This window comes from Scyliorhinus torazame, chromosome 2 (assembly GCF_047496885.1).
Source record: "Scyliorhinus torazame isolate Kashiwa2021f chromosome 2, sScyTor2.1, whole genome shotgun sequence".
Taxonomy (NCBI): Eukaryota; Metazoa; Chordata; class Chondrichthyes; order Carcharhiniformes; family Scyliorhinidae; genus Scyliorhinus; species Scyliorhinus torazame.
In genome coordinates, this window is record NC_092708.1 from 159,450,012 (window position 1) to 159,474,347 (window position 24,336).

Here is a 24,336-nt window from a genome sequence, read left to right on the forward strand (position 1 = left end):
CACCATCCATGGAGATATCTTTAAATTGTACATGTACAACTGGACTTTTGCGAGATTATTTTTTATAGATGTCCAAATACTAAGTTTGAACATTGATAAGGTAATGCTCTTGTGGTGTGAAAATTACAATTCCAGAAGCTGAAACCTTAAGTAAAAATCAAGCACCTACGGATTTTATGCCAAATTAGAAGTTTCTTCTTGTGGATGTTCACCACATGAGCTAGTTTCCTCTCATTGACCCTGCCATGGGTTAACTAATTTAAATAATGAATTAATTTAATTCCCCAGTCTGCTAACTTACTCAGGTCACGGTTTCAAAGACAGGTCTGCTCCAACCACATAAATTGGTATTGTTTGCTGAACAGTGCCAGCCCCAAAGGAAATCGGAAGACTCTTGTCGAAAGTGCAGATGCATCAGGGGTTTTCTGTCTTGGTTTCTTGCTCAACATAAAGAAAAACAAACTTTTTTCAATTTGGCTATCAAAAGTCAAATTCTTATTCTTTACACTATCCCAGTTTAAGGCAGCACGGTGCACAGTGGTTAGCACTCTATCCTCACAGTATAGTGCCAAGGACCCGGGTTCAATTCTGGCCTTGGGTGACTGTGTTTAGTTTGCACGTTCCCCCCCCCCCCCCCCCCCCCTCCCCCCTCCCCCCGTGTCTATGTGGGTTTCCTACGGGTGCTCCGGTTACCTCCCAGTCCAAAGATGTGCAAGTTAGGTGGATTGGCCATGCTGAATTGCCCCTTAGTGTCCAGAGATATGCAGGTTAGGTGGGTTATAGAGTTCCAGGGATAGGGCCTAAGAAGGTGCTCTTTCAAAGGTGCAGACCCGATGGGCCGAATGGCCTCCTTCTGCACTGTAGGAATTCTATGGTTCTACCATTAGACCGTCAGCCATGACTCAATGGTAGTACTTTCACCGGAGTTCAAATTTTATGGGTTCAAATCCCACTCCTGGCACAAAACTAGACCTATATCTATGTAGTACTGAAGGCCTGTCTTCTGCATCGTTGGTGGTGCTGTCCTTCGGATAAGACATTAAGCCAAAGACACATCTGTCCTTTCAGGTGGAAGTAAAAGATCCCGTACAAAATTTCAAAGAGCAGGGAAGTTCTCCTCGTGTCCTTATGAATAATTATCCCTCAACTAGGATCATTAAAACACATTATCAGGCCACCAACACATTACTGTTTGTAGGGTCTTACTGTGTGTAACTTGGTTGCTGCATTTCTTACATTACAAAATTATTACATTACAAAACAACTTTAAATTTCCTGTAAAGTGCTTCAGGTCATCCTGAAGTTGTGAAAGGTACAGTATAAATGCAAGTCTGTCGAATGAAAAAATAGCTTTCTCTTTGTAAAAAAGTAGTTCCTAATTTTCTGGATATTTTTTGATCTACTGCCCGCTACCTTCAAGGCTGAAGACCTGAATATTTGTAACCAAAAAGGGTGTTACAAATTTAAGAGTAGAGATTGATGCGGACTAGTGTGGTCAACTTTACTCAGCAGTCAGGCGGGTTAACAGGAGTATAATGGGGCTTGGGTGGGCGCGAGGGACTCCGAGGGTGAGAAGGGTGTTCCTGGAGCGGAGTAGAGATAGGGGGGGGTTGGCGCTGCCCAACCTCTGTGGGTATTACTGGGCTGCCAATGCGACAATGGTGCGCAAGTGGGTGATGGAGGGGGAGGGGGCTGCATGGAAGAGGCTGGAGACGGCATCCTGTGTGGATACGAGCCTGGGGACACTGGCAACGGCACCGCTGCCGCTCCCTCCAAGGAGGTATACCACGAGCCCGGTGGTGGTGGCGGCCCTCAAAATTTGGGGGCAGTGGAGGCGGCATAGGGGGGAAGTTGGGGCCTCGGCGTGGACCCCATTACGGGGGAACCACCGGTTCGCCCCAGGAAGAACAGGTGGAGGGTTTTCGGGGTGGCACAGGGCAGGGATACGAAGGTTGGGGGACCTGTTTGTGGACAGGAGGTTCGCGAGCTTGGGTGAGCTTGAGGAGAAGTACGGGCTTTTTTTGATTGTGTTTTGTACTTAACCCTGTTGGGTTCTTTTTTCTTTCTCATTTTGTTATTGCTATTTTATGAAAACCTTTAATAAAAATTATTTAAAAAAAAAAAATCTTTACTCAGCAGAGTTACTGATGCAATATTCTCAGCATCAAAGGTAAGATATCATTTACTCTATATTGATCAGTATAAATATTTGATGACCACTTTTGTTTCAATTGAAGAGTTTGTAGGGAGTGGTGTAAAAAAACAAATCAGCAAAAAGACAAAACGTTCAGAGTTTGTAGTTGTAATGACAGCAAACCTTTCAGAGCTTGCTCTCTTTATTGTGCAAAATTGACAGCACGTGCAGAGTTAAACACAGAAATCCTCAAGATTTTATTGGGGATACACTGCCCCTCCACGATGAGTGCATTGTTACAGTCTTCACTGAAAGAATTAATTAAAATCAATGATTTGATGCGAATTTGAACTTTGACACACTATTGAAAAATATCAAATTACTTCACTTTCCACTTTATGCTCATGTGTATATCCCAATCTTTAATTTTCTTTATTCAAAATAATTTTAAAAATGAATGATAATCAGGGGCAAAATTCTCCGGTATCGGCGGGATGTCCGCCGACTGGCGCCCAAAACGGCGCAAATCAGTCGGGCATCGTGCCGCCCCAAAGGTGCGGAATGCTCCGCATCTTGGGGGGCCGAGCCCCAACCTTAAGGGGCTAGGCCCACGCCGGACGAATTTCCGCCCTGCCAGCTGACGGAAAAGGCCTTTGGTGCCCTGCCAGCTGGCGCGGAAATGACATCTCCGGGTGGTGCATGCGCGTGAGTCTCTTCCGCCTCCGCCATGGTGGAGACCGTGGCGAAGGCGGAAGGAAAAGAGTGCCCCCACAGCACAGGCCCGCCCGCGGATCGGTGGGCCCCGATCACGGGCCAGGCCACCGTGGTGGCACCCCCCGGGGCCAGATCGCCCCGCAGGACCCCGGAGCTCGCCCGCGCCGCCTTGTCCCGCCGGTAAGGTAGGTGGTTTAATCTACGCCGGCGGGACAGGCATTTTAGCAGCGGGACTTCGGCCCATCCGGGCCGGAGAATCGCGTGGGGGGGGGGGGGGGGGGCGCCAACCGGCGCGGCGCGACTCCCGCCTCCGCCAAATCTCCGGTGCCGGAGAATTCGGCAACGGGGGCGGGATTCACGCCAGCCCCCGGCGATTCTCTGACCCGGCGGGGGGTCAGAGAATCTTGCCCCTGTTCTTTTTACATTCTGGTTTGTTGTCTGAGAAGTCTTCAATCTGTTAGGCTGCTCAGCCTCCTCTTTTACTCACTATTTCCGGGTACGACAAATCACCTTTACATGGCACCAGATTGAAAGTCACATTGAAATCGATATTCTAGAGCTAGTCTTTGTGAGCTGCTATTTCCGCAGTCAGTGGTGAGTGCCGTCCCTTCATTGCTGACTGCAAAATATAGACTATGATTTTTGGTTAACACACAAATTAAAATAATGAGAAAACAATGGACAAAACATGCTTCCTTGTGTGCTCGTGTAGGTGTTGCAGTAGAAAAATGTACATTTATTGTGATTCAAAGTGTGAACCGGCTGAATAAAGTCCCATTTCATCATACCAGCTTAATGGATATGTCAGAAAAATCCTGCTTAATATTGAAACTTCTTGGAAAACAATGCCTCACTGGAGCTTTGAAGAATGACTTCTGATTTGCAAGCCAACTATAAAATAAAACAGTACTAAATACACTTCAGGAGTTCATGTTTTCAAATTAGATTTAAATCTTAAAAATGGCTTTATTGACTTTTGGTTAAGTATGCACTAATATCACAACTGATTGTCCACACACAAAACATATCACAGTTAGAAATTGTACATCATTAGATTGTATAAACCTTGCAAACATTACTGATACAACTTTATTCCAAAATCAACATAGTTTACATCACTAAATAGATTACAAAAATGTTTGCATCCCACAAGTTCCACAAATATCTTTTCAAATGATTAAAGCACAGAGAACTGGTTCCATTGCAAATCTTTGTCTCAGTAAGTCACAACAGTGATATTACAGTCAAAGCACATGTAAACCTATGCACTGACTTTGAAACCTGTAGATGTTTGGCCAGTTGATTGACTGACTTTGGTGCGAGTGTCAGCTACAGATTGTGATGACAACAGGGTCATTATTTTCCCCTTGTTGGATATTGTTAAAATGGGTAGAAGTTCACGTGATAATGACTTTACCTTTCGTGAAGCTGCCATTTTCTAAATACAAGTTGTGCAATAAAAATTCAAAACTTTTAGCATGAGCCTGTGCCAGTTGTTCCAGGAACTGTTCTTAGCAAGAACGACACCACATTCTCTAAGAAGCTAGTGGAATATACCCAGTCGACTTTGAACCCAAAAAAGATCAAAATCATTTAAAAACGTAGTGAGGATGGTCTGGTGGCACAGTAGGCTAAGATATACTATCATGCAGCATGGAGTCATTAGACCAACCTGAGATTCTCAGCATAATGAGTTCCCAATTTCAATTAGACCTGTCAGTAGAGCGCAACTGGATTCAACTTGCTGAAACCATGAGTTAAATGAAATTCCCCTAGCCAATGGTCAAAAGGAATTTCAATAATTTCTGTTTCTAGATGTCTTTTATATTCTTTGTAAATATCTGTGGTTTTATGAAATGTGCACATTATGTCACGTGACACTTAGTAGTGAAATATTAACACTAGTCCAACATTGTTTATTATTCATTTAATAGGTGTACAGCTTTTGATGCCTTAGTTATTTTCCAAATGTCTCAATATTGGCTATCAATTGCATATGTGAGTAAATAGTAAGAGATGACACAGCAGAACAGAGGAAGAGGGAGTGTCATCATGCGTTTCACATTTGTTCCGTGGGCACTTGCTGAGCAGGACTGGTGAAGTCAGAGAGTAGACTATTGCCCATCCTCATCACCAGAGGTGCATGAAGAGCTGAACACAAGCAAGAAAACAAGTAGAAATGTGAAAACTCAATTTGAGAGAATGTTTTGTGGGGTATAATATATAAACTTTAAACCATTTATGATAAAGGACTTTCAAACCATGTCATCACAGAGGGGATGGTTTAGCACAGGGCTAAATAGTTGGCTTTTAAGGCAGGCCAGCAGCACGGTTCAATTCCCAGACCAGCCTCCCCGAACGGGCGCCGGAATGTGGTGACTAGGGACTTTTCACAGTAACTTCATTTGAAGCCTACTTGTGACAATAAGCGATTTTCATTGTAATTTGTCAAAACTTGAATTTTTTTGTGCATGTCATCAATATTTTTCTTCCTATTTCACATAACATTCAAATATTAGATTCTAAAAGTCTATCCGACATACTTCCATTGCAATGACAGGGATGCAAGAGCAAAGGTAACATGGCTTTATATTGCACAATGTATGTTGCATTGTTAGACAAGGGGAAAGTCTTCCAATTTTGTGTTTTCAACTGATGTCTAAAACTATCCAAAGTCACTTTAAGCAACACTCTCAAGTTTTAAAATACCCTCAATCTTCAAATTATGGCATTAGCATACAAAAGCTGAATACAGTTATCTGACATTCTTCTGCCTGTTATTTTAGTGGCTGCATTAATGACTTATTAAGATAGTAGAAAGAAGAATTTCAGAAGAACATTTTACTTTTGCATGATGGAATCTCACGGTATAATTTTAGAGCCCGGTTTGTCCCTTCTTATGGTCACCTTTTGTGACTCCCATACTGTTGTCTCCCAGATAGCATAGTTTACAGAATTCCCTAAAGCCAAAATGATCCTACCATCATTCTTCTAATCTATAGTGCACCATTAAAAAAATTAGCTAAAAAGTGGAATAATTTGACTGAGGGAAATTGAATGTGTGGGCTGAACTATCAGCACATGTAACAGTGTAGACTTCAGTCAAGATTCTCAGAAAGAGAAAATGCTGGAAACACTCAGCGGATCTGGCAGCATCTGTGGAGAGAAAAACAGAGTTAATGTTTCACGTTCATAACCTCTCATCAGAACTGGTTAGAACTGTAACACGTTTAAGCAAGTAGATGCAGGGAAAGGAGTAGGGGAGGTAAGACTAAAAGGGAAGTTCTGTGACATGATGAAGAGTAAAGTGATTAACTGACAAAACGGAAGATGGTGCAAGGAAAAGTCGATGGTAATAGAGAAGTGAAGAAACAAAAGATGGGCCTGGAAGAGGTGTAAATGACAACAACGGAATCAATACCACAACCTCCTGCCCAAAAAACACGATGGACAGGATTCTTCGTTGCCCGACGCCGATATTGTAATCGGCGATTGGGCGGAGAATGCCTTCCGATGCCTAAATCGGGGGCGGCGCCGGTTTTCTATTCTCCGCCCACTCCAAAATGGCATCATCGCGCCACGCGCTGTTGGAATGGCATTGGCCCGTCAACGGAAGGCTCTCCCCCGTTGCTCCGTCCTTGAAGGGCCGAGTTCCAGACTGGGCGGGGGATGTGAGGTCTCAGCGGTTGGGAACCCGGCGTGACGGCTGCAGACTATGTCCGGCGCCACCACAATCAGCCGGGAGCCGTGCTGCTGGCTGGGGGGGGGGGGGCCTTCCGCAAGGGCTAGGACTGGTGGGGGGATGGCCAGAGGGCAGTATTTGGCAGGATGGGTCTGCGCACGGCCGGCTCCTTGTTCCACGGCACAGCCGCTGCAGATCGGCGGCGTGTGCATGCACGGCCACGGCCAATCTCCAGACGTTTTTGTTGTGGGTTTTAGCTGGTGCAGCTGCTAGCCCCTCACCGGTCCTAGGATCGGTGAGCGTTCGGCACGGATTTTGGCGTCTTAAAATGCCACAGTTCCCATGCCGGCGTCGGCACTTAGCCTTAAAATTGGAGAATCCAGCTCGAGAACTTTGATTATTCTGTAAAATTGTTGACCGAAGATTTTGAGTCCAAAAATACTGTTTAAGTAACGAATAGATAGGTGTGGTCGTGTTCATTGATCTTCCTTGGTGACACCCCCCAACATCCCATCCCCTTCTCACAGTATCTTTCTTTGCAAACACAGGGAATGCAACACTTGTCTTTTTACCTTATCTCTTACTGTCCAGGCACCAGGTGAAATACATTTAAAAATTTTTTTTAGAGTAGCCAATCATTTTTCTTTTTCCAATTAAGAGGCAATTTAACATGGCCAATCCACCTAACCAGCACATCTTTGGGTTGTGGGGGTGAAACCCACGCAGACATGGGGAGAATGTGCAAAATCCACACGGACAGTGACCCAGGGCTGGGATTCGAACCTGGGTCCTCAGCGCCGCAGTCCCAGTGCTGACCACTGCTCCACATGCCACCCTACCAGGTGAAATACTGATTTATTTGTACTTCCTTCAATTTAGAATACTATATTTGTTGTTCACAATGTGGTCTCTTCTACAGTGGGGAGACTAAATGCAGATTGGCTGGTTGCTTTGATGAACACCTCTGTTCAGTCCATAGGCATGACCCTGAGCTTCCTGAGACTTGTCATTTTAGTTTTCCATCCCACTCTGACCTTTCTGTTCTTGGCTTCCTACACTGTTCCAATGAAACTCAAAGGAAGCTAGAGGAAAAGCATCTCAATCCATTCATTTAGGCACTTCACAGACTTCCAGAATCATTGGCCGGAACCTTCTGGCCAATCCCGCTAGCCGACGGCGCACCCCGTCATGGCTTTCATTGCAGCAAGGGGTGCATTCGACAGGAGACTCCGTTGACAATGGCGGGACTGGAAGATCCCACCGCCAGCCCATGGCGGACCACCATTGCCACGATGAAACACGTGGTGGATTGCGCAGAAAATCAAGCCCATTGATTTCAACAATATCAGGCACCGCTCCCATATTCTCTTTGGACAGCAGCTGTTGATAATGATTCTGCTATTGCCATTTACAGTTCCTCTAGACCCTCTTTTGTTTCTTCAGTCACCCCATTACCACCCCTCTGCCTTGTACCATAATTCATTTCGTCATTTAATCTCTCCTTTTACAGACCATCCAGGTTATGCTTTTTTTCCACTTCTCCCCACCTCCATACTTTACAAAAAACTGTTACATCTATAATCTTTAGTGCAGCACGGTGGCACAGTGCTGCCTCACGGCACCAAGGACTCGGGTTCGATCCCAGCCCACTGTTTGTGTGCAGTTTGCACATTCGCCCCATGCCTGCGTGGGTCTCCCCCCCACAACCCAAAAAGATGTGCAGGGTAGGTGGATTGGCGACGCTAAATTGCCCCATAAACGGAAAAAAAAAATTGGGCACTCTAAATTTATATTAAAAAAAAATCTATAATCTTTGTAGGTTCTGATGAAAGATGACCGACTTGAAACATTGGCCAGGAATCTCTTTTTCCACTGGCGGGTTTCATGGCAGAATTGGGTGATTTCAATGGGAAATTCCATTGACAGGTGGCAGGAAGAGAGACTCCCACCGCCAGCCAACAGTGCGCCGCAGAGAAACACGTGGCTGGGGTAGCAGAAAATCCCGCCCTGTAACTCTTTTTCTCTCTCCACAGATGCTGCCTGACCTATTGAGTATTCCCAGCATTTTCTGTTTGTATTTCCGATTTCCAGCATCTGCAGTACTTTGCTTTTATTCTCTTAAATTTGCTTCACTCAGGATAGTTAAAGCTTGAATCCCAACAAATTCAAAACCACCTTTTGGACCCCTTAAGCTGAAATTATAATTATAGGCAACCAAATCATATTCAGGTCTCTTTGGAGATGTCTGAATATGGTCAAAGCTGTTATGTAGAAAAGCCCTGAAATGATCAGTTTAAAAAAGGCTACCACAAAAGGCAATTTGCAATGTGCCTCGAGAGCAATCTAATTCAGAGCAACATCTTGAAGAGGACTTATGATACTCTGGATGTTTCATTTATAACAAGAAAATTAAAATTTTATAGAACTGTACATCAATCACCTTTTTAAATTTTCCAAAAACTGGGAACTTTTAACAAGTTATATCATGTAACAATTCAGCAAAGGCATGCCAATAACGACTAAATACAATTATGTAGCACCATTATGTTTTAAAAAATACAAAACATACATTTTGTGAAATGCTGCATGTGCAATGGGTTAAATTAGCAAGTCATCATGTAACATGGTCATTTATACCAGGCAACCAAATGCATGTAAAACCAATGAAAACGTAACAAAGTAAGGAACCCTGTACAAGTGCACTAGTCCGAAGGCCGCCATGGCAATGGCCAAGAGGAGCTGCAGTCTTGCTGTGTGTTTTAGTAGCTTGCTAACGTGAAAAATAAAAGCATTAATTAGTTATGCAGAGAATTAAACATCAAGTACTTGCATTTGCATTTAAATTAAAGGTGCTTGCATTGTACAATGCCCGTGTAAAGTGCAATTACAGGCAATAGGACTTAATTTTATTAAATTAACCTGCAATGACCGAAGTGAGGTAGTGATGTAAATAGGTTGGGACACTAGAATTCATTTTGGGCTATGCTGACAGGTGTACAATATGTATTGTTGTTGGCAGGGGAACCAGCATTGTTCTACTTGATTTCAAATTATAATGCCCCATGCTTCCCGATTACATTCTAGAGCTAGGGGTGTCTGCAAACAGCCTTCAACTTACATTTCAACTGGAAGATAGAGAGTATAAAGTGACACTTAACATTTGCACCACACAAACGCCAATTACGGTCTGCAAAAGAGAGTCGACCCATTTCCTCTGGACATTCAACAGAATTAACATCACCAAATCCACCACCATCGACATTTTGAAGGTTCACCATTGACCAGAAACATAAATGGCCGAGCCACTTAACCACTATGGCTCAAAAGGCAGATCAAAGGCTAGATATTCCACATTGAGTGACTAACCTCCTGAATCCCCAAAGTCTTTCCACCACCTACAGGACACATGTCAGAATTGTGATGGAAAACTCTCTAGTTTCTTCGATGGGTGCAGTTCCAAAAACACTTGGGAAGCTCAACACCATCAAGGACAAAGCAGCCTCCTTGATGAGCACCATCCACATTAAAGATTTGCTCCTTCCACAACTGGCGCGTTATGGTAGCATTCTGCATATTCCGCACTACAATTCTCCAAGGCTTTTTAACAGTGTCTCCCAAACCCCCGATCTCAAGAGGAAAAACAAGGGCAGCACTAGACAATGGCAGCACTAAGGGAATGACATGGGTAGTGATGCCACCTTCTGACTTAGAATATATAGTTGTTCTTTCATTGTCGCTGGGTTAAAATCCTGGAACTCCCTAACAGAACTTTGGGAATTCTCTCACCACACTAGTTAAAGAAGGTGTCTTAGCAGCATCTTAAGAGCAATTAATTAGTGATGGCCAATAAAGGCTGGCCTTGCCAGTGTCATCCACATCCTGTGAATGAATGAAAATAAAAGAATAAAACTAGCTAAAATCTTTACTTATGCTGAGAAGTGAAAGGTTGACTTTCTTATTTCTTTAAATTATATTATTTGTCCATATACTAGAAGAATAAAGTGTAGCTTGAGTAGTGAAATTATTAACCAGGACATTGCAGATGGATGATATCAAACGTGAACACCTACTTTAATGAGGTATACCGTAATCAGGCCTGCTCCATTGTGCCAGCTCTGATGTCCAAATCTCACCCATTAAAAACCTATATAAGACTAATGGGGTGGGATTGTGGTACATAGGAGACGCATTTGACATTTAAAAAAATTATTAACAATTGACTCCATGTCGGAACATGAATTAACAGTTTAAATTGCTCCCTTTCTGGCTCAGAAAGATTGACTGACATGGTTTCGACATCATACTGTTAAAAAGGTACTTGTTTTCTTAATTACCAGGCGCGACTTTCTGTCATGATTTTAATATGCAAAGTTCTAGCAAGTTCTCAAAAAGAACATGGAGGAAAAGGGCAAGATGTAATTTGTACAAAGCAAATAGCAAAGGAATGCAAATCAGCCAGTATGACTTGGAGGTACTCAATTCACACATATCTCTTGAACTTGCTAATTGATTTGTGCATTAGTACATTATTGCGAAGGAACCATCATACTTTCAAGGCTCATTGTTTCCAAGAATTAATCAAGCTAAACTTCACTTGTACAAAACGGGTTATATGTAAACAAAGCCACTGTCTCAAAGAATTCAAGTGCTCAGCTAAAATTAATATATTTTCCTATGTGAATGGCTTATGTTACAAGATTTATATTACAAAAATGTTCTCAGCTTTTGCAAATAAATCACCAGTCAGACTGTGATGGCAAACTGCAGATTTAAGTGCTGAAAATTAGGCCATTTATAATTTGCTTCCAAATGCTTCTTCATGATCAATTGTTTTATTTTACATCAGTAAAAATAGTTACATAATGGAGTAGAGTTGAGAAGCAGTATTTAAGGTATTTTGTATATAATGCTACTTGCAAAGTAGTCCAGAATTAGCAGAAAACGGTAATTACCAAATTGAAGTCTGTGAACTCTAGGAGTCCGCAGAAACCTTTCATGTGGTTTGCAATGCAGGGCCAGTCTTATAGGAGGGGGTAAAATTGACATCTAGGGCACTGTGGTTAAGAGCAAGTGAGCAGAAGCCATATGGGTGCTCTGTTCCTCTTTTACTCATTTCATGCCTTCTCTGTTCTCTGCTCCCCCAGTACTTTCCCTGTGTACTTAAATTCAGTGACTTTGTGAATAAGTTATAAAAATACAAAAGCAACACAAAATTACCTTCTCTTAACTGAAGTTGAATGTGAATTCATGAGAACTCCAATTGAGAACACAAGGATAATTGCAACAAAACCACAAGGGTCAGGGTCAAGCCTTCTGGAATACCTGTTCATTGGAACAAAAATATGATACAACTAATGTAATATTTGAAAACAAGGGGAAAAAAGGACCGACAAATCAAACTAATAAATCCACTGCATGTTAGAAGAGCAGCTGAACAATCAGACTTCATTTTCTACTTTAGCTATGCAATTGGCCTTACATAAACTAACCTTATGGCAAATAATATTTAATTGCTGTTAACAGAAGATAAAGATACACATCGATTTATAGATACATAAAGGGAGCAGTGTGGTTTTAGATCTGTACAAGTCTTGTACTTCACAAATGTAGGTTTGCAGCACATTTTTCTGTTTTTCATTATATATTAACTTTGAAATATTCCAAATTTGTTTCTAAATATAACATTAACTTGTTTGTTAAATTAATTACATAACACAGACACCAATGGCAATGTGTGTCAGCAAAGATGACAGAGTGAACAGATCACACCACAGGAAGGAATAAGTTGAGTAATTTCCCTTTTATGGCAAACTCATGACACATCTATGCCCTGTAGTCAAATTTAAGTAACTAACTTAATACTTTAGCGTCAGATCATGAGCAACTGTTACTGACTTGATAATTGATGAAAACAGTGAACAGTAATTTCAATGTAATACATAAATACTTTGTACCATTTCCCAGCACTACTACATTTTGGTAATTCTCTCTCTACTGGGCAGTTAACCTTTTTAGAATTTATATTCAGTGTTCTAAAATTGACGTAACTTCAAGCATTGCTTTACTCACTTTACATGGGTGGGGAAGCTCAGTGTAGATTTTCATTTCTGCCTATCTTTCATTATGGATCACACTGAGGGACATATAACACAATACTAGATATCTGCGACAACATATTTATATCCTGGATAACTCACTTGTGTGCAATGGTTCTTGATGAGTGTGACTATACAGTGTGATGAAATTGATGTAAGCATTACCCTCTTCATACGCTTTCTGCCGTAACTAGCCAGTAATGTGGAAGGTTAGGTGGGGTTACGGGGATAGGATAGAGGTATGGGGATAGGGTGGTGGTATGGGTTCAGGTCGGGTGCTCGTCCCAAGAGCCGGTGCAGACTCGATGGGCCGAATGGCCTCCTTCTGCACTGTAAATTCTATAATTCTATGAAATTCTATGAAATTGTGCAGGATGTAATTTTCTCCATTTCGTCATCAGTGCTGATTTATACCAACAAAATAGGCAACACATGTCATGTCATAGTGCATGGTACTTTCCCCATGATATTACATTTCCTTTAAAAAATAAAGCTTATTAGACTGCCTTCCTTTCTATGTTAGGAAAACAAAGGTAGTTTTAAGGGTTTATTTTTGTATTGGTAAACATTAGAAAGAAGGTATTGTTTAAGTGTGTTTAAGTTAATGTTTCTGTGCCTGAAAAGGTTAAACCTATAATTAGATTCATGCTGGACAAAGGTGTTTGCATGTGTACAGTAAGAAGTCTTACAACACCAGGTTAAAGTCCAACAGGTTTATTTGGAATCACTAGCTTTCAGAGCGCACCTCCTTCATCAGGTGAGTGGAGAGATAGGTTACACAAACACAGCATATAAAGACAATGCCAATGATGCAAGATGATAGTATGAATGAGAGTCTGTGCAGGTAATTAAGTCTTTAAAGGTCCAGACGGTGCGACTGGAGGGAGGGATAATCACGGGTTAAAGATGTGTGAATTGTCTCAAGCCAGGACAGTTGGTAGGCATTCGCAAGCACAGGCCAGATGGTGGGGGGTTAAATGTAATGAGACATGAATCCAATGTCCCGGTTGAGGCCGTACTCATGCATGCGGAACTTGGCTATCGGCTTCTGCTCGGCGATTCTGCGTTGTTGTGCGTCCTGAAGGCCGCCGTGCAGCACGCTTACCCGAAGATCAGAGACTGAATGCCCTTGACTGCTGAAGCGTTCTCTGACTGGAATGGAACATTCCTGGTGATTGTCGCGCAGGATGAGTGGGAATTGGTTAAATTCTCACTCTGTTCCTATTATGCTTAGAGAGGGTTATGGTGGGAAATGGAGCCAGGGTTCTATTCTGGGATCTTCCCGTCTATCAACTGGGATAGTAACATTAATGCACAGAGGTCCTCACTTTTGCTTTAAATCCAATCCAAGCTATTCAGTTCACCTTAATAAAATGTAATGGCAGTGAAACAATAATTCTGCCAGATTATAAGCTTCCATCTATTAACTCCTCCGGTTAAATCATTTTCTAATAAGGTTAGGATTCTCAGTGGTCATTTAAATTAAAAATCTTACCTGAGATTTTTAAACCAGTAAATAAATGAAGGCGCACTAAAGAGAATAATCCAATTCAATAAATGTAAGATTGTAATATGAATCTGAAGAGTATCCACTGCGTCATCAACATCTGAATCGGAAAGCAGTTTAAGTCTATCTGGGCTCAACTCTTCTGGTTCTTTTGGGACATGGCCTCCCATTCCAGATTTACATCCTTCTTCTTTTGCAATTTCCTTCATGTCTTCCTGTTTTGGGGCCTGAAAAATAGAACTTTTGTTTGTTCAAATTAAAAAAGCCACAACCAGAAAATATAATAAAATTGTTGAACAGGAACAATGGCCAGTTGCTGCTAGAGGTTAAATTTCAGTATTTCTGAATTACATACACAACTAAGGATCAATTCTGAGAAACAACTGAAACCACCGCCCCCCCCCCAAAAAAATTGCTTATTAAAACTAGTAGCTTGCTAGAATTATTAGCTGCGGGCCACAACCCAATCTGGTCTGGTGATTTTCCATTCAGTGGATATGACTTTTGAATCAGCACATTTGATGATTTCTCTAGTTGCATACTGCATTGCACGTGGAAATGCATCTTTAAAACCCTTGCTGGCAAGCACTGTACATAAAGTCGGAGTGTGAAATATTGTGCAGTCTTTCTTTTACATTAGAAGTATATTACATGGGGTGGTGTTGGTGATATGCTGGTGGTGGTGAGAACAAACATTTTCCACTAAAACCCCTCTTTTAAACAAAGCAATGGCCATCAAAAACATTTCTACCCTTTTTCTAGTTTTGTTCCCAGTGCATATTTCTTGCAGACTGCAAGCTTCCAAAGATTTATCTAAGAACAATGGAATGAACGGGAGCGCAGTGGGGGGGGGGGGGGGGGGGGGGGGATCAGGTGGTTAGTGTAGCAGAAGGCGATGGGGTAGTTGTTTTGTTTAGGGGAGGGTGGGGAGTTTGCTGACAAAGGTGTTGTTGCTGTGGCGTAGCATAGGAGGGAGTGGTGACGGTGGACATCTGAGAGTGGGCCTGGAGGGTCATGTGGCATGGGCCGGGGGCAGGCCTAAGAAGGGGAATGGTTGATCGGGAGGGGAGTGTCCTCCAACCAGGCTGGTCACATGGAACGTGAGGAGGCTGAATGGGCCAGTTAAAAGGTGTTTTCACGCACCCGAGGAGCTTGAAGGCGGACCTGGCCTTTGTACAAGAAACATACTTGAAGATCGGGATTCAGACAAGGCTAAGGAAAGGGTGGGTAGGCAAGTCTTCAATTCGGGATTATAGTAATAATCTTTATTTGTGTCACAAGTAGGCTCACATTAACACTGCAATGAAGTTACTGTGAAAATCCCCTAGTCGCAACACTCCACCGCCTGTTCGGGTACACAAAGGGAGAATTCAGAATGTCCAATTCACCTAACGAGCACGTCTTTCGAGACTTGTAGGAGGAAACCGCAGCACCCGGATGAAACCTTCGCAGACACAGGGAGAACATGCAGACTCCGCACAGACAGTGACCTAAGTGGGAATTGAACCAGGGACCCTGGTGCTGGGACGCGACAGTGCTAACCACTGTCCTACCATGCGATTAGACATGAAGACGCAGGGGGTGGCAGTGCTGGTAAATAAACGGGTGATATTTGAGGTGGGGAATATAATAGCAGATTTTGGGGGGGAAGGTCCGTGACAGCGAGTGGGAAGCTGGAGGGGATGCCAGTGGTCCTGGTAAACATTTACGGCCCAAATTGGAATAATGTGGAGTTTGAGGCGAGTGCTGGGGAAGATCCCGGACCTGGACTCTCACCGGTTGATTATGGGGGAGAGGGGGGGGGGGGGGTGACACTTTAACACAGTCATTGATCCAGGGTTGGACTGCTCGAGCTAGAGTTTGGGGAGGGTGTCGGCAGTGGCGAAGGAGCTGAAGAGATTCATGGAGCGCATGGAGGGGGGTGGACCCGTGGGGGTTTGTGAGGCTGAGGGCGAAGCAGTTTTCATACTTCTCCAATGTGCCCGCAGTGGAGGCTGGATGCAGGGTTGTTAGCGGATGAGGTCTGCCATTCAGGGGTATGTGGGACTAAATGACACGGGTGAGGTCCCAGCCACCACACTGTGGGAGGCACTCAAGGCAGTGGTTAGGGGGAGTTCATATCGATTCGGGAGCATAGGGATAAGGAGGAGTAAGCAGAGATGGCAAGATTGGTGGATGAGATTCTGTGGATAAACGTGAGGTACTCGGAGGCCCCGGAGGCAGGATCGAAGGAGAGGCAGAAGCTTCAGGAGTTTGGGTGGTGTCCACAGGGAAAGCAGTAGGGCAGTTGCGGAGGGTCAGTGTATGAGTACGGGGAGGAGGCTAGTAGGGTGCTGGCCCACCAACTCAGGAAGCAGGGGGAAGATTGGAAGGGTGAAGGACGGTAGGGGTGGAGTGGTATTGTACCCGGTGGGGGTGAACGAGGTATTGGAGGAGTTTTACAGGAGGCTTTATAAATTGGAGCCCCCAACCGGGGAGATGGGGGGTGGGTGAAATGTGGCAATTCCTGGGGATGGGGTGGAGTTCCCCAAGGTAGAGGAGGACCTGGTAGAGGGGTTGGGAGCACCTACTGGACTGGTGGAGGTGATGGAGGATATGGGAAGGCCCCGGGCACAGATGGTTTTCTGGTAGAATTTTATGAAAATGTTTTGGGAGACCTGGAGCCCCTGCTGATAAGGACATTTAATGAGGCGAGGAAGAAGGGGGAGCTCTCGCCCCCACGTTATCGCAGGCCTCAATATCTTTAATTTTGAAGAACGAGAAGGAACCGGAGCAGTGCGGGTCCTATTGCCCGATATCACTGCTGAATGTAGATGCCAAGTTGTTGGCAAAGATCTTGGCCTCGCAGATTGAGGACTGTGTGCCGGGGGTGACAGGGGAAGACCAGATGGTGTTTGTAAAGGTTTGTAATGTGATCTGTCAGCTAATATTAGGTGTCTGTTGAACGTTATAATGATGCCCTAAGTGACGGAACTTGGAGGTGGCGGTTGCTATGGACATGGAGAAGGCCTTTGATGGGTAGAATGAGAATATTTGTGGGAGGCACTGGGGCAGTTCGGGTTCAGGCAGGGGTTTGTGGATTGAATCCAGTTGCTGAATCAGGCAATCAGGCAGCGGCAACGAGTGTAAGGATGAACCGGGTGAGTTCGGGGTATTTTAGGCTGTGTCGTGGAACCAGGCAGGGATGCCCACTCTCCGTATTGCTCTTTGCCATGGTGATAGAACCACTGGCAATGGCGCTTAAGAGCGTCAAAGGGTTGGAAAGGGATAGTGGGGGGGGGGGGGGGGGGGGAGTGGCGCACAGCGTCTCGCTATAGGCAGACGACCTGTTGCTTTACATATCGTCCCATTGAAAAGTATTGGAGGTATCATGGACACTTTGGTGGAATTTGGCCAGTTTTCTGGGTATAAGTTAAACATGGGGAAGAGTGAGGTCTTCCCGATCCAGGCGATGGGCAGGAAAGGAGGTTGGACGAGCTGCCATTTAAGGTAGTGGGGGCGAATTTCAGGTATCTGGGCAACCAGGTGGCACGGGGATGGGAGCAACTACATCAATTGAATTTGGCCCGTTGGTGGAGCAAATGAAGGGCGATTTTAAGGGTGGGAGGTGCTCCCATGGACATTGGCGGGGCGGGTACAGTCCGTGAAGATGATGGTACTTTTTGTGTTTCAGAATTTTATTTCAAAGGTTTTATTTAGGAAGATTAGTCCATTGATTTTGGGGTTTGTGTGGGCGGGAAAAGCCCCACAAGGGAAGAAGGTGATGCTGGAGGTGGGCTGGCTTTGCCAAGTTTGATGAACTATTACTGGGCAGCTAATATACCATGGTAAGGAAGTGGGTGGTGGGGGCGGGGTCGGTACGGGAGCTGATGGAGACAGCTTTGCGTAAGGGCACTAGCTTGGGCGCCTCTGCCCTTCTCGCCAGCCAGGTACTTCACAAGTCGAGTGGTGGCGGCACTGAGGGCGTGGGGACAGTGGCGGCAGCACCTGAGGCTGGATGGGGCCTTGGTTTGGGCTCTGATTTGCGGGAATCACAGTTTTGTTCCGGGGGGGTTTGGACGCAGAGTCCCGGGGGTGGTGGCGGGTGTTGAGCGGTTTGAAGACCTATTCATGGGGAGCAGCTTCCTGAGCTTTGGAAGGACTGGTAGAGGAGCATGATAGCCCAGCGGGAATGGGTTCCGGTACTTACAGTGTGAAAGTATGTGAAGAAACAGGTGCCGTCATTTCCTGGCCTGCCTGACGCCCCCAGGGTTGCATGACAAGGTCGTTTCGAAAACAGAGGTTGGTGAGGGCAGGGTGTCAGAGATTTACAAAGAATTAATGAACTGGGAGGGTGCCCCGATAGGAGATGTTAGGTGGAAGTGGGAGGAAGAGCTGGGGAGGATGCTGGAGGCTGGGTTATGGGAGGAGGCTCTGAGGAGGGTGAACGCATCCTCTTCTTGTGCTAGGCTTAGCCTCATTCACTTTAAAGTAGTCCACAGGGCGCATATGATGGGGCCAAATGAGCAGGTTTTTTGAGTGGGTGGAGGATGTCCGAAGCTGGAGGGATTCTGGCGGGGGTTTGCTGACATGATGTCTGAGAAGCTGAGGGTGAAGGTGTTCCTGAGTCCAAAAGTGGCAATTTTTAATTGGCAATTTTTGGAATGTCGGAAGACCCGAGAGTACAGGGGGTGAGAGAGGCCGATGTTGTGGCCTCTGCCTCTCTGGTAGCCCGGAGACGGATCCTGTTGGGATGGACGGACCGGGGGACGCCAAAACAAGGGGTGTGGATGAGAGACCTCGTGGAATTCCTCAGGCTGGAAAAAAATCAAGTTCGCCTTGAGGGGGACTGTGGAGGGGGTTGCCTGGAGATGGAAACCGTTCATCGGCGTCTTCAAGGATAGTTAAATAGTCAGCAGGGGGAGGGGGGTACGGCAGGGAGGGTGGGCGCGGGAGTGTTGGTTATTTATTTGTTATGCAATTTCCGGTTTGTTCTCTTTTTGGTTTTGATTGTATTTGTGTATAAATGCCTTAATAAAAACATTTAAGAAAAACAATGGAATGGAATGCAAACTGTGCTGTCATCAAACCTGTTCTGTGAGCAACTACAACCCTGTACAATATATTATAAATTAATCATCATCTCCTTCTCCCCATAAGCAGAGTGTGGTTCCCTAGAGCGAACTCCTCACACTGATGGTGTATTTGTACTGCAGCTATTGGTCAAATCCTATTAGCCCAGTTTGTTGCAGCATCTGCTTCGGGAGAAAGGTTTGACTATATGCAGGTATAAATGGCCAGAGAAACCCTGTTTTCTAAACATACAAAATATGGGAAGACAAAGTACTTGCATTGTCCAAAATATCTAGAAAGCATATTTGACATTGCTCTTTTAACTGTACATAGTTCATGCAGTATCAACTTGTAGCAGTGTGAGGAGTTCGCTCTAGGGAACCACACTCTGCTTCATTCCAGAAGCAAGTTGGGTTTGAACAAATTGTTCAATGGTAAGCAGAAGTGATCTTCAAGGAATTAATATTTAGTGCTGCGTTAAATCTTTTTGATAAATAACTTCTGCTTTCAAACAATTGACATTTAATAGCTACCGTACATTAAACTTAGTTACTTGCCACAGTTTTCATGAACAATTATTATGTTGAAATAGGATCTAGTAAACAACTGGGTGCAGCAAGGGAATAGTATCGTGTCCTTTCATTTTGGGAATAGAGTTTGAACCTCGACTGTTGAGAAGCGTATCTACGTATGAAATTAATTTGGAAGTCTTGACCCAGGTTTCCTGCGGGATTCTGTCTCATGTTCCAAGTAGTTCCCTTCATTTTTAAGTCCTTGATCACAGCTAGGGCATCCAGAAGTAGATACATCACTTGCAAGGAGATAATACAAAATGGTGATGATCCGAAGAAATAATTTTGAAATGAAGAATTTGAAATGAGTAAATTTAAAATGCTGCAACAATGGTAGACTAAATTATACTCGACAGAAGTCGCCAGGTTTAATGGGGACAATTTTCACCATCAAACTTGCAGAGTGGATCCCTCACCCTTTGTAGAATTCACCTGATCCTCATTTCCAATTACGAAACCAAAAGTCAGACTGGTTCTACAACTATTAGGTAATCTGCTTAATTAATGCACTGTCCAAGTGGTGAAGGTGAAATTTGTAGGCTCTGTCCCTTTCTATAACCAGGTTTAAGATTTTCCCTGATCCCAATTGTAAGCAACAACATCCTCTCCCTATTCCATAACTTAGTGAGGATTACAATTTAATTTCCACACATAGATCAAAAGCTATGCCTAATCAGTGCTAATTCAAGTATAAATCTGTTTAAAGGGATACAAAAATTAAAATATAAGTGAAGAAAAACAAATTCAAGTCAAAATGAGCATTTCTTGCAATGTGGTAGGGAGCAAGATTAAGCACGTGCACAGATTAAGTCAGCAATGTAAATTAATGACAAAATATGGAGCATCCTCTATTGCTGTAACTGCGCATGGTAGCACAGTTGATTCACAGCGCCAGGGACCCGGGTTAGATTCCTGGCTTGGGTCACTTGGGCTAGTCTGCACATTCTCCCCGTGTCTGCGTGGGTTTCCTCCCATAAGTCCCGAAAGACATGCTTGTTAGGTGAATTGGACATTCTGAATTCTCCCTCAATGTACCCAAACAGGCGCCATATTGTGGCGACTAGCAGATTTTCAAGTAACTTCATTGCAGTGTTAATGGAAGCCTACTTGTGACACTAATAAAGATTATTACTTATTTCAGAACAAGACCAGATATCTTTATTTCTTGGCTCATTGCGTGAAGCTGTTTTTCCAAGTTTTAAAAGGAGAAAATGTGAATTATCAGAGATAGTCTTCTGATTTCTTCTTACATGCCATCATTTCAGAATAAGTGTGCCGTTCAGTTGGCAACACGATAATTATTTTAAACTCAGTATATTTTCAAACTTTTAAAGTATTCTGGCAATGTTAAAATATGGTAATATTAGCTACAATGATGAAAGAGTAAAGGAGTTCCATATTCTGGGTTTTTTATCAATTATGAATGGAATAAATGAATGCATTTAGAAAAAGAAAACAAATGTATTGTCACTAATTGCAGGATCAAACTTGCTGACCGAAGGGTTGATACACATAAAATCCCATCCATCAGTAAACAGCCATGATAAAAGCCATTATACAAGCTGACTCACTCTGGCACATTTTCAAGAATGGTGCAGGTAGAGGCCCTCACCAGACTTGTGGCCAGGGAACAATGGAATTATCCCATATAAAAAGAAGGCACACAAACTTATTAATACAAGTAAAATACCAAAAATAAAAATTAGTCGTACCAAATTAAGAATGCCTTTCATTGCGCGCACTGAAGATTGCAGGCTTAGGACCTAGGGGAAAATGAAAGTTAACTAATTAGGTGTTCAGTTATAACTAAGATTTTGCTATCCACTAGCATTTTATACAATAATAAGTAAAATTGCTTCATTTAATATATGTTCAGATAAAAATCTTAAAGATAGTTTTAAATTTATGGCAATGGCTGAAATAAGTCACATAACAAAATTTCAATATTATTTACATAGATATTATGTTTAAAGATCTCAAAGTTTGACTCAGTTATTTATAGAATGCAATAATCATCATATTCGCATAGCATGATAGCAGTTCTGTAACAATAATGGTGTGTGAAAAGCAAGGTACTCCCGGTGAATGAGCTGGCAGTGGGCTAAATTAGTGGGGATGCCATTTACGGTAGCGAGGAATAGGTTTAGGTATTTGGGAATTCAGGTAGCGAGGGAATGGATCGGGCTCCATAAGTGGAACATAACAAAGCTGGTGGAGGCTGCCAGGGAGAATCTTAAGAGGTGGGATCCACTGCACTTAACGTTGGCAGGGAGGGTCCAAGTGGTGAAAATGAATATTCTGCCGAGGTTCTTGTTTATCTTTCAGGCTCTCCCGATCTTTATACCAAAGGCCTTTCATCGGAATGTGGACACAATCATCTCGGACTTTGTATGGGCGGGGAAGGTGCCGAGGGTGGGGAGGACCCTGCTACAGGGGCAGCAGGGGGGGGGTTGGCGTTGCTGAACTTGCTTCATTATTATTGGGCAGCAAATGTGGACAAGGTGCAGCGGTGGTGGGAAGGAGAAGGGGTAGAGTGGGTTAGGATGGAGGAGGAATCTATGGCTATGGTGACGGCAGCATTGCCAATGGCTCTGAGTCGGTATTCAGGGAGCCCAGTGGTGCAGTCCACGGTGAAGTTATGGAATCAGCTGAGAAGGCATTTTGGGATGGAAGGGATGTCAGTGCTAACGCCGCTGTGCGAGAATCATGGGTTTGAGCTGGGGGGGGGGGGGGATGGATGGATAGTGTATATAGGAAGTGAGGCTGGTCAAGGTGAGGGATTTGTATTTGGAGGAAGGGTTCACCAGTCTGGAGGACCTAAGGGAGAGGGTAAAGCTGCCGAGGGGGAGTGAGTTCAGGTATCTGCAGGATCAGGACTTTGCACAAAAGGTCTGGAGGGGGTTCCCTAGGTTGCCGGGATACACCCTGCTGGAGCGACTGCTGCTTCCGGATGTGGAAGGGGAGGGAAAAATTGGGGATATATATAAGTGGCTGGGGGAGCAGGGAGGTGAGCGGGTGGTGAAGATCAAGGAGAAATGGGAAGCGGAGTTGGGAATGGAGATTAATTGGGGAGTATGGAGTGAGGCACTTCGAAGGGTAAACGGGACCTCCTCTTGTGTAAGGGTGAGCCTGATACAGTTTAAGGTGGTGCACAGAGTACATATGACTTGGGCGAGAATGAGTGGGTTCTTTCAGGGGTTAGCAGATGAGTGAGAGAGGTGTGGGCAGGGCGCAGCAAATCACGTGCACATGTTTTGGAGTTGTGTAAAATCTGGAAGATTCTGGGTGGGAGTGTTCGCAGTCCTAGCCAGGATAGTGGAGGAGGAGGTGGACCCGGACCCTTTGGTGGCGATATTTGGGGTTTCAGAGAAGCTGGAGCTCATGGGGAAGAGGAAGGCCGATGTCATGGCCTTCGCCTCTCTGATTGCACGGCGGTGAATCTTGCTGGAGTGGCAGTCGGCATCGCCACCGGGGGTAGCAGCATGGTTGGGTAACCTGTAAGACTTCCTGCGGTTGGAGAAGATAAAGTATGAGTTAAGGGGCTTGAGAAAAGGTGGGAAATGTTTGTGACCATGTTTGAGGAGCTGTTCGTCGCAGGGGTGGGGGGGAAGGGGGGGGGGGTGAAAAAGGGGAAAAATCTGTACAGGCTGTATAGTTGATTGTTGGGAAGTATGTTTCCTGGGGTGTTTACTTGCTGTAACCTGATTCGATACAAGTTTGTAATAAAATACGTTTTTAAAAAACAAAACAATAATGGCGTGAGAACAATAATGATCTGTATTGAGTAGGGTTGGTTGAAGGAAAATGTTGGCTCGGGTAGTTGGAAAGTTGGATGTTTTCCTTCAAATTATGTCCTTTAATGTTTCTGTTCTCTTCCACTTGAATATCATGGGTGCTTCTTGGGAGAGCTCTCGCAATTGTCTAAAGCAATGCAACAACACTGTTATATCCAGAAATCATAGAGCACAGAAAAAGGCAGAAGAACAAACAAGGACTAAATCCTCCTCCAGCATTTTAAAGGCATGGTAACAAAAAAGTTAAATGAAAGTATGCAGTATTTCATCATTCATCAAACTTCCAAAATCCTTGAAACAGCAGAAAGAAGCAGCAGAGATCAGAGAGCTTGAAATGGGGAGGTAAGAATAAAAAGAAAATGAACATCTGGCTGAGGAAAAGTTAAATGTCATCACAGCTAAAAGCAAATTACAACGTGAGGGACTGTTAAAAGGGAACATTCGAGAAATACAAAATTAAAAGGCCTTCAATCGAGAGAAGCATATTTAAAAGGTAGAGAATCAGATTGAAAGAAAATTAAGAGGAGAATGAAAGAAAACTTAATTTAAAGGGGAATGCCAGGAGAAATAAAAGAGCAGCATCCAAGAAAAGCATAAATTGCAAGTAATAATGCCTTTATAACTGGGAACAGCCGGGGAAGATGGATGCAAGGTTCCGGGGATGGGAAGAGAGATGGATTGAGGAAATTAAGATGTTTCTGGGAGGGTGATTTGCGAGTTTGGAGGAGTTAAGCGAGAAGTTTGGGATGGTGCGAGTGAAAGTTTCTGGTACATGCAGGTGCGGGA

The 24,336-nt window shown here is 44.0% G+C and overlaps 1 protein-coding gene across 2 annotated transcripts in view; it reads right to left on the reverse strand.

The window, feature by feature from the left end:
• Positions 1-3,781: 3,781 nt before the first annotated feature.
• pgap1 (post-GPI attachment to proteins inositol deacylase 1) overlaps positions 3,782-24,336 on the reverse strand; it is a 263,763-nt gene continuing 243,208 nt past the window's right edge. For both annotated transcript variants that reach the window (XM_072478690.1, XM_072478698.1), the window contains 4 exons: positions 21,469-21,519; positions 14,121-14,359; positions 11,748-11,852; positions 3,782-9,300 (listed from right to left, as the gene is read on the reverse strand). In XM_072478690.1, coding sequence (XP_072334791.1) covers positions 9,162-9,300; positions 11,748-11,852; positions 14,121-14,359; positions 21,469-21,519 — 534 coding nt within the window. In that variant the 3' untranslated portion in view covers positions 3,782-9,161. The remainder of the gene's footprint in view (positions 9,301-11,747; positions 11,853-14,120; positions 14,360-21,468; positions 21,520-24,336) is intronic.